Source organism: Elgaria multicarinata, chromosome 23, assembly GCF_023053635.1.
Source record: "Elgaria multicarinata webbii isolate HBS135686 ecotype San Diego chromosome 23, rElgMul1.1.pri, whole genome shotgun sequence".
NCBI lineage: Eukaryota > Metazoa > Chordata > Lepidosauria > Squamata > Anguidae > Elgaria > Elgaria multicarinata.
Genome location: NC_086193.1, coordinates 1,779,456 through 1,793,309, shown reverse-complemented (window position 1 = coordinate 1,793,309; position 13,854 = coordinate 1,779,456). Strand labels below are relative to the sequence as shown.

General features: G+C 51.3%; 1 protein-coding gene across 3 annotated transcripts in view; it reads right to left on the bottom strand.

Annotated features, from left to right (window-relative positions):
- Window positions 1-6,846, bottom strand: part of CERS4 (ceramide synthase 4) — a 50,302-nt gene extending 43,456 nt beyond the window's left edge. The window contains exon 1 of one of the 3 annotated variants that reach the window (XM_063146895.1): window positions 6,747-6,846. Coding sequence is in view for 1 of the 3 variants with exons in the window: in XM_063146893.1 (XP_063002963.1) it covers window positions 1,866-1,897 (32 nt within the window). In the remaining 2 variants the exon portion in view is untranslated. Of the gene's footprint in view, window positions 1-1,865; window positions 1,913-3,895; window positions 3,977-6,746 lie in introns of those variants that run through there. The other 2 variants (XM_063146894.1, XM_063146893.1) reach the window with 2 other exon arrangements.
- Between the last annotated feature and the right edge of the window lie 7,008 nt (window positions 6,847-13,854).

Sequence of the window (13,854 nt, the reverse complement as noted above, 5' to 3'; positions counted from 1 at the left end):
TCCATCACCATCGGATTATGACCCCAGATTCATAGAATCATAGAAAAGCAGAGTTGGAAAGGGCCTACAAGGCCATCGAGTCCAACCCCGATGGAGATGCAGTCTAACACATCTGGAGCGCCCCAGGTTGAGGAAGGCTGCTCTACGTTGAGACACAGAATCTTTCTAAATAGGCAGGTAAAAGATTCGGGACAAGAAAAGGCTGTATGGCTTGTCTCATGTTTTTACATTAACCCCAATTTGATTCTCACATTTATGGCTATGTCCTGCTAACGCTTGCTCTGGAAGTGGGTGGCGATGAAGCGGTACAGTCCTCACACGATGGATGGCTCTCCCGGTTTCAAATGATCCCTTCGCCTCGGAAAATAAAAACCCACCACTGACTTCTCCACGGCAAGGAGAACAGTTCTTGCTCGGCCACTTTCTCCTTGGGTCGCTAGTTTTCTACTTGCGGGGTGTGGATTTGACGCAGAGGAGCGTTCAGAAAGAGGAAGCGCCACTCAGAGCCTAAAATGGTACAGCTCAGATTTTACAGCAAGGGCCAGGGAGATGCGAGTTCGAATCCTCACTGGTGCATGCAAGCTCGGGCCTGTCATAGAATCATAGAATAGCAGAGTTGGAAGGGGCCTACAAGGCCATCGAGTCCAACCCCCTGCTCAATGCAGGAATCCACCCTAAAACATCCCTGACAGATGCTTGTCCAGCTGCCTCTTGAAGGCCTCTAGTGTGGGAGAGCCCACAACCTCCCTAGGTCACTGGTTCCATTGTCGTACTGCTCTAACAGTCAGGACGTTTTTCCTGATGTCCAGCCAGAATCTGGCTTCCTTGAACTTGAGCCCGTTATTCCGTGTCCTGCACTCTGGGAGGATCGAGAAGAGATCCTGGCCCTCCTCTGTGTGACAACCTTTTAAGTCCTTGAAGAGTGCTATCAGGTCTCCCCTCCATCTTCCCTTCTCCAGGCTAAACATGCCCCGTTCTTTCAGTCTCTCCTCATAGGGCTTTGTTTCCAGACCCCTGATCATCCTGGTTGCCCTCCTCTGAACACGCTCCAGCTTGTCTGCACCCTTCTTGAATTGTGGAGCCCAGAACTGGACGCAATACTCTAGATGAGGCCAATACTCTAGATGAGGTCATAAATAATAATAAATACAGTAAATATAAATAGTGATAAATTCACGTGTCAGTTTCACCTGGCTCCAGTGATAAGCCTGAAAATTGCACATTTATTCCACTCCGGTCCTTTTTACACCTAAGGGTTATCCCAGGAAAATGGATGGATTATCCCTACTTGCTCCTGGGATCCTCTGTGTGTCCTTTGGATGGACAGGATTGATCCCAGGATATAGGCTTGGTGTAGACAAGGCCATCGAGTCCAACCCCCTGCTCAATGCAGGAATCCACCCTAAAGCATCCCTGACAGAGGGTTGTCCAACTGCCTCTTGAAGGCCTCTAGTGTGGGAGAGCCCACAACCTCCCTAGGTCACTGATTCCATTGTCGTACTGCTCTAACAGTCATGACATTTTTCCTGATGTCCAGCCGGAGTCTGGCTTCCTTGAACTGTTATTCCGTGTCCTGCACTCTGGGAGGATGGAGAAGAGATCCTGGCCCTCCTCTGTGTGACAACCTTTCAAGTATTTGAAGAGTGCTCTCATGTCTCCCCTCCATCTTCTCTTCTCCAGGCTAAACATGCCCAGTTCTTTCAGTCTCTCTTCATACGGCTTTGTTTCCATAAACTCTCAGCCTAGCCTACCTTTTAGGGTTGTTGTGAAGGTAACATTCAGGGGACTAAAAAGAGTGACGTTCTCCACCCTGAACCCCTTGGAAGAAAAGTAGGATTTCAATTCAATGTAACGAATAAACTGACCGATAAACATTCCAGCATGCTGATGGCGACATCTTGATATTCTGTTCTTCTACTAAAAACACCCAGAAGAACACCCAGAATCTGCAAAACCGTACCGAGGAATCAATCGAGTATTGTAGAGTCGTATCGTCATAACGTAATAGAGGAAACAGAAACGCAGGTACGGTCAAGACTTTCACAACACAATGCAACCAGTGCCATGCAACACCAACGCAAAATCCAAGCAGGAGTCTAGCCTGCTGCCGTTTTGGCCAAAGCTTTGCTGAGTTGCCACTTTTTTAAATTGCCTTGGCTCCTGTGCAGGTGGCCACGAAGGGCCCATGCCGAGGCTTTCACTGGCACTTAAACCGCACGGTGCGCACGTTGGAAGCCAGCCGGCAAAGGCATGGGCCTGTGTCCATTTTGAACGATGCATGCAAACGCAAAAGTAATTTCTCAGATTTGTTTATAGTTCACAAGCGGCAAAGCCAGGCAATTATTTTCTTATCTAAGTCATCTCAAACAAAATCGTCTTCAATTCATTTGCACCCGTGCCTGGCAATTAAGCCGAGAAAAGGAAAACACACCCTGTCCATTAGCTCGGGGGGCGGGGGGGGGAGAATAGATCCAGGGTGCAGCGCCATGGGTAAGTGCTGGGCGAGGCTTTTCCCTGGCGTGTTATTGGGTGAAACTGCGTCTGCTAAGTTTCTCCCCGCCCGCCCTGAAACTTCAGTCGGGAGCTCAGCCAGGCCAGTCTCCCGCAGACCTATGAAACCGTTGGCGACCACTGGCTGGATTTCAGGGGCACACAACCCCCCCCCTTCCCGGGCCAGTTTTAAATGCCTGAATGAAAAACAAACAAATAAATAAATATCAAAAGGGTGACAAAAGCTTTCCTTTGGCCCGGAGGGCTGGGCAGGGTGGTTTTCGGTTGCAGAAGCGGCGAGAGCAATCACTGTTCATTTCCATCCCATCAATCAATCAATCCTTCCCCCCCCCCCTTGGTCTGATACGTCCATATCCCCAATCATTGCAAGGGTTCTGTTTGACCCAGATTGGGGGGTGTCTTCACCCCCGCCACAACTCTTCTAGCTTCCTTCCAGCTCTTACCGGGTCGCCACTGTGCAACCACACCCTTCACCAAACGGGCACCGCCAAGCGGGCCGCGGTGCCCACGCAGCTCCGTGCCAGCTCCTCTCAGGGCCCTTTCCCCCCCCAAGCCCTGGCGCTGCCAACAGGCGCCCACTGAGAACGACACCGTCCAGATGGCCTTTGGGTGCCCCTTCGGTTTCCCGCAGCCACGCCAGTCCGCTTCTGGGGACTCTGCAGCTCTCTTCCCCTCCCCGGTTCGGGTGCTAAGCCCAGCGAACGCCAACCCTCGCCCACCACGGGGCCCCGATTCGCCCCCTGCGCCGTGCCACACGCTCGGGGCCCCTCCGCGGCCTGCCTCCTCACCCGGCTACACCCAGCATGCCTCGGCTTCCCCAGCTGCTCCCTTCGCCAGCCGTTTGGATGCCCTCTGGGTGCCCCGATGCCCAGTCAGGGGACGACGCACGACCAGTCGATCCCACTCCAGTCGGGGTCCCAGGCTGGCATGGCAATGCGCCCACCCGCCTAGATTCACCCCTGCCCGGGGAGTGGGGTTCCGTTCCCGGGCTCTCTGCCCTTCTGGACACCCCCATATCTGCCCCGACACCCCTCCACCCCCAGCCCGCCTTCCCCTGGCACCATTTTGCGCCCACGAGCTGCCACGGCATCACCCCCGGCACTGCCCAAAACGCCTGTGGGGGGGGAAGGGGTGGGGGAGGGCACCCGCGCTCCTCCCGCTCGGGTTGGGGAGGGGAGGGGGGAACGGGCGAACGGGAGGGGGGCGCTTTGCCAATCCGGGGGGCACCCCGGTTGCCCGCCCCACAGCGGCGGATGCGGGGCCGTTTGGGGGCAGCGCCGCCTCGGGGGGGGAGCCTTGCGCGGGGCGCCTCTCGGAGCGGGGGAGTCCTCGGCAGCCTCTCCCCTCCCCTCCCCTCCCCTCCCCTCCAAGAGACGCATCAGACCTGTAGCCGCTGGCGGAGGCTTCTTCTGCGAGGCTTCGGGTGAGCTCCGGCTCAGCCAGGGAGGAAAGGAGAGAGACAGACGGGGAGGAGCCCGGGGGGGAGGAGCCCCGGGGAGGGGAGGGGAGGAGAGGGGAGGGGCGGGGCGGAGGAGACCTCCCTCCCTCCCTCCCTCCTTCCCTCCTCCCCCCCTCTCCTCCTCCTCCTCCAAGGCGAAGGAGGAGGGATCTCCCTCCCCCCCCCCCTCCATCTCCATCTCTCTGCGCCGATGAACCGCGGACAGCGCGCCCCGGAGCACGTGCAAAGCGCCTCTCCTCCCCCCCACCCTTTTCCTCTTTCCCCAGCGCCCACAAGCGGCTCTTTGCGGCTGCTTGGTTTTTAAACTGGGGGGGGGGTCCGTTTCCCCCGGGGGGCTGTTCTTGGTGCCCAAGGCTGGAAAGAGGGGGGGTGTGTGGATCAGTGCAAGCAAGGGGGGGGGTATTTGTTGCTGCTGCTGCTCTGATCATCAAGGGGGCTCAGTCATCCCAGAAGTGTCCTCCAGACCCGAGGCTGGAAAGGGTGGCATTGTAGTTCGGGGCGCGGCGCCCCTGAGTGTGTGCAAAGTGCACCTCCTCAGCCCAATGTATAAACGCAAGTGGAGAGAGAGAGAGAGAGAGAGAGAGAGAGAGAGAAGTTCAATCATCCCAGGGGTTCTCAGTGCCCCAAGTAGCAAATGTGGAATAACGATTACAACACACTGCCCCTGAGTGTGTGCAGAGTGCAGCCTCGGCCCGTCATCCATCCCAATATTATTTATTTATTTATTTATTTATTACATTTTTATACCGCCCAATAGCCGAAGCTCTCTGGGCGGTTCACAAAAGTTTAAACAATAGATAAGCAAGCGGATATTATTATTATAATAATTATTATTGTTCTTGTTATCATTATTGGGGATCAGTTGCTGCAGCCATATTCTCAGCACCCAAGGCTGGGCCTCTGGAAATTGTGAATTAATCACCATGACACAGTGCCCCTGAGTTTGCGCAGAGTGCCTTTCCCGACCCTAATGGATAAATAAACAGGGGTGGGTTTTTTTTTAAGGGCTTTGTCATCTCAAGATTCATTCCCAGCAGCCAAGAATATGCACTAATAGTGACAACCTGCCTCTGAGCATGTCTAGAATGTTTTCCCCTGTCTCAATGAGAAGTCAAAACTAGCACCATGCTGGGTTCGAAAGGATTTATGTATTTATGTATTTATTTAGACAGAGAGTCAGGAAGCATATTTTCAAACGTAATGAAGTTGTTAGTGTGAGCGAGTAAAGCAAAGTGTGAAAAATAGCACTGAGACGGGGGTAAAAAGTTCCAAGCCAATCTGTCCACAATGTCCCCTTATAGGTGTTACCTTGTGGTTCTTTTCAACAGAAAGGAAGTATAGCTATAGAGACAGACAGATGCACACAGAGAGACAGAGAGACAGACACGGGGTGCCACATAAGTGCAGAGAGAGACAGGTGTGTGTGTGTGTGTGTGTAAATTATCACCCCCTTTTTCCAGCCCTCCATCTGTCCCCGCATAGACTTAGCAGATCATAATTTTTATTCTTTTTACTCCTACTCCCCCCCCACCGATATATCTTCACAACAACCCTTGGAGGTTGGCCAACCTGAGACATATGGACTGGCAAGGTCACCCTCTAACTAACCCATTCGCCGTGCCGGGATCTCTGCATTTAGAGCATTGATGGGCGCCTCTGATTCCCGCCGGGTTTACGACACTCCTGTAAGGCAGGTCAGTATCGTGGTCTGCGTATCGCAGAGAAGGGCGTCAGGCTGGGACCAGGGAGAACCAGGCTGTCACTCAGCCCTGATGCTTTATTGAGTGACTCTGGGTCAGTCACAAACTCTCAGCCTGTCCTACCTCACAGGGGTGTTGGCGAGGATAAAACAGAGAGGAGGAGGCAGAGAGTCATTTAAGCCGCCTTTGGGTTCCAAGGGGCATAAATGTAATAATAAATTACATGTCATTTAATAATAAATTACATTTATTATTGTAATCATAAAGGAAGGCAGGATATAAATGCAATAATAAATCGGTAAATAAAATAAAATAAACAGCAACCTGTCCTGCCCTTGTATTTCTTTAGGGTGCGCACCCAGGGAATTTTATTCTCTCTCTCTCTCTCTCTCTCTCTCTCTCTCTCTCTCTCTCTTTTTAAAAAAGGTGAACATTTATTGAATACTCAGTCATAAAGGACGTTATTTTTATTCATTTATCTATTTAAAACTGCAATTACTGATGCCATACTCTGCATTTGGGTTGTGTGACCACGTGAAGGCCACTGCAGGCGGGTGGGTGGGTGAAATGAGGAGAAATACCCCCCCTCAATTCAGCTCTGATTGCTTGAGACATCATTAGGGTGTGCCTGGGCTCACCTGGCACATCCCTTGCGCACGCCTATGATTTTGTGGGAGATCAGCTGAGGCACAGCTTGCCAAAGGCCGGGGGTTGAGGCCAGATCAAAATCTCTTTCCCCTACACGCACCCTACACACACACTGGGCCCCTGTCAATCTCCCCAAAGGAAATTATCGTTTGCGATCACTCCAACTCTGTTACATCGCCCAGAGCAAAGTTTTCAGTAAACACGTCTGGAAGCCGTGCATTTTCCCTTCTCCTTCTCGGAAAGAATCTCGCCCGGCGTGGAACAAAGGCCCCCGGGGCTGCCTGTGTATTTCCCCCGCCGTAAAGGCCCCGCTTTCTTCCACCCTGAGAAAAACGCCTTGACGGTAACCAATCTGGTTTACGCAGCTGTGCTGGTCACTTAGCCGAAAATCCCTTTTGTAATCCAATTCTGAAGCGTAATGTACAAACCTTCCTGATGCCAAATTGGCACAACTCGCTCGCTGGCACCCCTGCGTGGATCGATGCGGCCGGTGCACGCAGCAGACAACAACAATGACGTGTTCTTTGCCGGCAAACGAGACTGATTCCCCCACCCACCCCACCCCACCCCAAGGGTTGGTTGCCGGGCATGCAAATAGGGGTGAGGTGAAGGGAGAGGCACCAGACTGGGGAAGGCTGAAGGAAGTCTTTCTGGAGTTCTTACTGCAGGGTGGGAAACTCCTTATCTGTTCCCCACAGGGGTAATCTATCAGGGACCACCTGGCAGCCAGGTGGCGGAGAGAGATATCAGAAGCCCAAGTGAGCAGAGCTAATGCTGCATTCATATGAAAGATCCCAGAAGGCATGTGTTTTTGACCACTGAATAGATATTGGGGGGGGGGGGGTTTGAGATTACACGTCTGAACCTGTCTGCACTGTAAAACTTTACACACACACACACACACACACACACACACACAAATCCTTCCTGGTTCCAGCACTATTAGCAGTCATTAAGCTAATGGCTATTTTCATCTCACACCTATCTGCATGCATAGCAACCTACAGGGCGAAACATCCATTTATAGCCGTTGCTGCCACCTCCAACGGTACCCGCCCCTATTGATGGCTCTGTCTCAACTGGAGAGTTGTTAGCATTCCGACCTCGGGCCTGCTATTGTGACGACGACCCTGCGAGGTAGCACCAAGAGAGGATTCCGTTCATGCCCTCCATGGTCAAGCCAGCACTACACAGGAGCTGGAATTCTCAGCTCCTCCGCAAACTACAAATCCCAGGATTCTTTGAGGGTGGGGCTGGGAAGCCATGATGTTTAGACTGGTAGAAAACCCGATTCAAGCTCTTAATGTGATTCTGCCCGCAAGTCCCTGTCCCGAAATGTTGGAAGGACGCGAAGATTATGTCATTTGTCCGTCTTGCTTCTCGGTTTCAGCACTAATTCCATCTGCACGCTCCGCCTGAGTTTGTTATTAGAAGGAACCGTGCAGGGAAGACTCTTCCCCCATCTTAAAGGTTAGTTGAATCATTATCGTGGCACAAAATTCAAAACTTGCCAGGAGATTCATGACACAAAATGGGCTCTGGTCCACCAAAAACTGGCATCCCCCCCCCACATGGCCAGACCCCTTTGCCAGCGTGACCCTATGGAAAGGAGGACCGGGCTCCTGTATCTTTCACAGTTGTATAGAAAAGGGAATTCAAGCAGGTGTCCTTTGTAGGTGTGCAGCACCTGGTGAAATTCCCCTTTCATCACAGCAGTGAAAGATGCAGGAGCCCTGCCCTCTTTTGCATCTGGTCATGCTAGGCAGGGAAACGATCGCTTTTTGATTGGAGAAACAAAGCATTTGACAAAACGAAAAAGAGCAAAAGGATTGATATTGACATGCATCAGGCCGCTTTGGGGGCGATTTGCACGGCTTTATGGTGTGCCTGAACACCCACACCCACACCTGCAAACCTTTAGGGCAGGCTGCCTCGTCTTCAAGAAATAGCCGCTATGAATTGTCCCATTTTTTAAAAAAAAAAATTGGCCTACGGACGGTGTAAATATTCCTCTGCTTTTCCCACCCCTCTGGCCAAGGGAAGTCACATCAGCGGAGCGACTGCTTTGGGTGGTAATGAATTCCACGTCCTTCCCGCTAGAGACGGAACGAAATGTCCTCCGCTGGCTGAATTCCCTTTTCCTCTCGCATGAAGCCCGAGAGGAACTTTGCCTGGCGGATTAGCTAAAAAAAAAAACCCTAAAAGACAACCCTCACCCCACCCCTGGGCTAATCTTCCCTTGCGCCGTCAGCATTCAGGCGGAGATGTGCTCCGGGGTCATCCTCCACCCCCTCCGGAGCTCTCCGGATGTGTAGTGTCTGCTCTTGGGCGCTGACACCAGGTTGCGTCCCCGCCATTCTTGGAAAGGAAATTGGTGGGCAGGCCCAGGGGTGGAAATCGTTCCCTCCGAAACAATCGAGGCCTTGTTTTGGCTGAAAAACGAAGGCACTGGCAAAATACAAAACGAAACCAAAAAAACCACCCGAAACTAGGGTGGGAATGGGAGCAGCCTTTGGCCACATCTTGGTCTCAAACAGACACCCCATCTGTCTTCCAATCGATCAATTAATCAATCGCACCAAGTTGCTCTCCAAAGCACAACAGGACCCGGGAGCTATGCAGGGTTACCAGCTTTGCGCTGCAAATGTCCTGGGGTGCCTCTGAGCGTGTGCAGAGCATTGATCTGCCCCCAGCCCCTTGAAAGGAGAAAGACGCCTTCCCCAAAAGAGACCAAGGTGTCTCTGAGAATATACAGATTCATATACAAAACGCTTAAAGTTCCGATGCTTATTATTATTATTATTATTATTATTATTATTATTATTATTATCTCTTTTCTTGCTCATGGCAGTTTTACTAGATCAGCCTTCCTCAACCTGGGGCGCTCCAGATGTGTTGGACTGCATCTCCCAGAATGCCCCAGCCAGCTGGCTGGGGCATTCTGGGAGTTACAATTCAACACATCTGGAGCGCCCCAGGTTGAGGAAGGCTGTACTAGACTGCTTTCTGGATGTCGGCGTGCATGTATTTTGGTACGCCCAGTTTCTGAAGGTTTTCTGTAAAAAAAAATTAAAAAGGATGTGATGCCAGTGACTGATGTGACCAAAGCAATAATTGCAACTTTCCCCCTTTGCCATACTTCTTTAACTTCCATAGCCAATGGTGTATATTTTTCTCTCTTTTCCTCTTCCTTTGCTACAACCCTTTTTGTCACTAGATATTGCTATGTCAATGAGGTAGATGTGTTTTCTTTTTTGTCTATAACAAGTCAATTCTAAAGTGCTATCTTGTCCATATGAATTATTCTGTCCCGGTATATTTTATGATCTGCATTTTTCAAGATGGTTTCAGGTTGTTTGAATTATTATTATTATTATTATTTTGTGTTGCCCCGTTTCCACATCTGTTTTGCAAGATTCTTGCAAGCACTCTCTCTCACCCCCCCAATAAAATGCATTTGGGGTACGTTCTTTTTGCCAATACGTTCGTTTGTGGGTATGTATTTTCCCCTAGTAAAAGTCCAGTCCAAAACTGCCAGCCATCCATATCAACAAACCCAGTTCTGGTGGTGTTCATCTCCACCAGGAGCAGGTATTTTTTCATGCTAATGGCTCGTTCATCTCCTCTGCAGCCTGAGCGCTGAGGTGCCCTGCCACACCCATGGCAGGCCCTGTCAACTGCCTTGTGATCATGGTGTCCCCTGCCTCCTTCCTCTCTGACTTCCTCGGAACGCACAAAGTGTATCACCATCTGTGCTTCTTGCTTCAGAAGGCAGCCAAGCCAGAGTGCAAGACAACGCATGGGTTATTTTTAGCGCCTTATTGTAGCCTTCACTTATCAGCAGTGCGCCGAAAACAACAGGGCCTTAATTATCCCATGCGCCGTGAGCCTGCCCGGCTCGGCACATGAAAATCCCTGAGCGCGTGACATGGCAGCAGCGTTGACACCATCTGGGGCCTCCGTCAGCTCGCAGACGAAAAGAAGGGATGGGGTTTGCACAACTCCAGTTCTCATACCGAGGAAGGGACCGCTGCCTGAACGTCTTTTGCGTTGCCTTATTCCTTTGTACATCTCGGGACGAATCAGCCCGCCTGCAGCCGTGTATCCCTTTGCTCTGGCGTGGAGGCCAGGCCTCCACGGATTTCAAGGCCAAGAGAAATAAATAAATAAGAGAGCGTTTGCTCTTTCGGTTCAAATGGCAGCAAGAACGTTTGTCACCACGATACGCGATTCAGGGATGGAAACAGATCTCGGGGCTGCCGGGACGTTCCTGTGCATGCGCGGAGATACATATTTTATTTATTTATTTATTTATTTATTTATTTATTTATTTATTTATTTATTACATTTCTTTATTGTCTGATAACCAGAGTTCACTGTGCTAAATCGTGGGACTTTCTTTTTATCCCGGAAAACGGACAAATAGGACAAGTTGAAACATAGAGCAACTTGATCCACTTCGGGGTGTCAGAGGAATCCATTTAGGGGAGTAGTTTCCCTTGGTCTTTGCATCGTGTCGGTCCGTTTTGCAGATTTCCCGTCTTTCTTTCGTTCGTGCAAATTGTGGCTGAATTTTGCGCCCGTTTGTGCGATTCGTGCAAATCGCACAAATTTTGACTGCAAATCTCTATGCGCGAAGCCTTTTTTGTGTGTGTGCGACGAGAGATGGGCGGGCCTGGGAAAGGAACCTGCAGCCCTAGTGGTGTTTTGGACAACAATGGCCATCAGCCCCAGCCAGCCCGGTCAAGGCTCAGGGATGATGGGACTGGAAGTCCAAAACATTGACTAGGTGCCGGGTTGCCTGCCCATGGCCTGTAGGGCATCAAATTTTAATTTGCCCTCAGGGATTCTCATGCGGTGGTCCGTGGGCCAATGGTGTTCCCCACATTCCGTTCAGGTGGTCCGTGGAAACGTCTGAACCTGCCAATCGGGCTTTTTGACTGGTGATGGATTATCAAATCGGCCACCAGGCCCGACGGTAGTGGCTGCAATATTCCTGATAAGGCACTGCTGTTGCAGCTGACTCATTTCCCCCCTAAAGCGGTCGCTGCAGAAGGCAAGACTACAGACAGTTATCAAAAGGTGTGCCCTGTGTTGTAGGATCAAAAGGAACATTTCTTAAATGGTCTGCTCAGCCACCACCCACCCTGTTGGTTATTTTTATGTCGCCTCTGAAAAGAAACGGCCGAGAACAACTGATCTAGAGACAGAAAGAAAGTAAAAAGAAAGAAGTGGAAACTCCATTTGTTTTCAAGCGGTATATCCCCAACCTTCCTTCTTTCCTGTAATGACACATCATGCAGAAATCCAACAGGGAAGACTTCCACGCACGAAACGTGGCACCAGTTGGATTTCTGCCTGCTGGGCCTCTGCTTTTATGGCACAGAAGAGGCTAAGCGTCAGCACCCAGTGCCCTGTTTCAAGATCTGAGCCAACTAGGCGAGGATTTCGACTTACCTGCTCCAAGCGCCCGTGGCTTCCCTCTCCGGGCTGTACGTTATGTCGCAGACCTTTTCTCAGAATTTACCCGGAGACGCAGTCAGCTGCCCTTAGATCTCAGAGGCCAAAGTTTATTAGCTGATGGCTTCTGCCGGTGCTGGGGGAGGGGGGGAGGTATGCCGGGGAGAATGGATCAAGGTCTGAAGCCCCAGGAGGGAAGGGCCGGCCAGGGGAATCCGAAGGCAAAAGATAACCTGAGTCTCTTTGCTCAGAGCAGGAGTTCCAGCGTGGCATGATCTAAGGGCCTTTGGAAAGATTTCTGCAAAGTCTGCCTTGGTGGATCGAAACTCTGCCTAGAAATTAAAATAGCCAGTTCTGAGCTTGACGGACTCATCGTCTGACTTGGCTGAAGGCAGCTTCTTAGTTTTCTATTGGAATTTGCCCCTTCTTCAAGAAAACGAGGACTACACTCATACTTAACTTTGAGGGACAGGGCCGATTTAGCTCAAGGGTGGAGCACATCCTGAGCAGCCAAGGTGGGCTGCTTGTGGCCCTGCGGATGTTTTGGCCTACAATACCCATCTCACAGCGGAGAGTGAAGCGTGATGGGAGTTGGAGGCCAAAACATCCGGAGGAACACACATCACCCAATCCCTCTGCTTTATCCGCAAAAGGCTCCAGTTTGATTCCAGACATAGTAGCCAATACTCAGCTAGAGGGTCGGTTAGGCATCAGTGGAGCAATGTTTTGACTAGCGTTGTCCACACCGTGACACGTCTTAAGGGGAAGGAGGTGTGCTTTATTTCGCCCGTTCATTTAGTCACAGATTTTGACCCCGCTCTTCAGCCGGGAAAACAAAACAGCCCCCCCCCCAGTGCGGCTGACACGGATGAATAACAAGACAGTCCCTGCCTTCCGGTTTGCAATTTCAAAGAAGACATGACACAAAAGGAAGAGGGACGAGGAGGGAGGAGGGGAAAAAAGAGAAAGCAACGCACGAACACTCGTTTGTCGTTCCAATGTTCTTATCGGCGTTCTTTCGGGCAGGGAAGGGCAGAAACAGACGCCTGGTGGCTGTTCCTTCTCGCCCTGATGTATGGGGCTGGTTGGTTTCCCCTTTGCCATGATATGAGGTGTGTGTGTGTGTGTGTGTGTGTGTGTGTATGTGTACAGCCTCCCCATGGGCCTGGATTCTCTGACTGATGGATGTATATATAAATGTTATAAAACACATGCACAAATGCTAGAAGGGGCTGTATTATACGACTGAAGTGTGTGTGTGTGTGTGTGTGTGTGTGTGAGAGAGAGAGAGAGAGAGAGAGAGAGAAGAGAGAGAGATCCGTTTGTCTCCTGACAGCTGGGAACTCTCTCTCTCTCTCTCTCTCTCTCCTTGGAATGAGATACCCACCAGAGCTACTGATGTCCTTCTACTTGGGGGAAGGAGGCAGAGAGCAAAACAGCAGCTAGGTGTTTGAATCGGGAGGTGTGTGTGTGTGTGAGAGAGAGAGAGAGAGAGAGAGAGAGAGAGAAGAGAGAGAAATCCGTTTGTCTCCTGACAGCTGGGAACTCTCTCTCTCTCTCTCTCTCTCTCTCTCTCTCTCCTTGGAATGAGATACCCAGCAGAGCTACTGATGTCCTTCTACTTGGGGGAAGGAGGCAGAGAGCAAAACAGCAGCTAGGTGTTTGAATTGGGAGGTGTGTGTGTGTGTGTGTGTGTGTGTGTGTGTTTCAGGGCCGGCCCAAGACACTTTACTGCCTGAGGAGAAGTCCAAATGGCACAGCCTTCCCATTCCACGTCCAATAGCTGACTGGACTGATGTTTGACGGGATCGCCTCCAAAGCAGAGGGCTAGTTTAGGGGGTTCCACACAGGCTATGGAGCAAGAAATGTGCGCCCTCCAACAGAAGAAAAACCCCAGGGAACTCAGGGGGGGTTAGCCCCGGGAGCTGCTGTCCCCAGCATTTGCTGCCTGAGGCAAATCGCCTCACTCTGCCTAACGGTCGGGCCAGCCCTGATGGATTTAGATGGAATTGTGGTGCCGTTGGTGGCAGCTAGACCCCTTTGGGGTCGGTGGTGCGGAAGGCAAGGGCTGGGAGG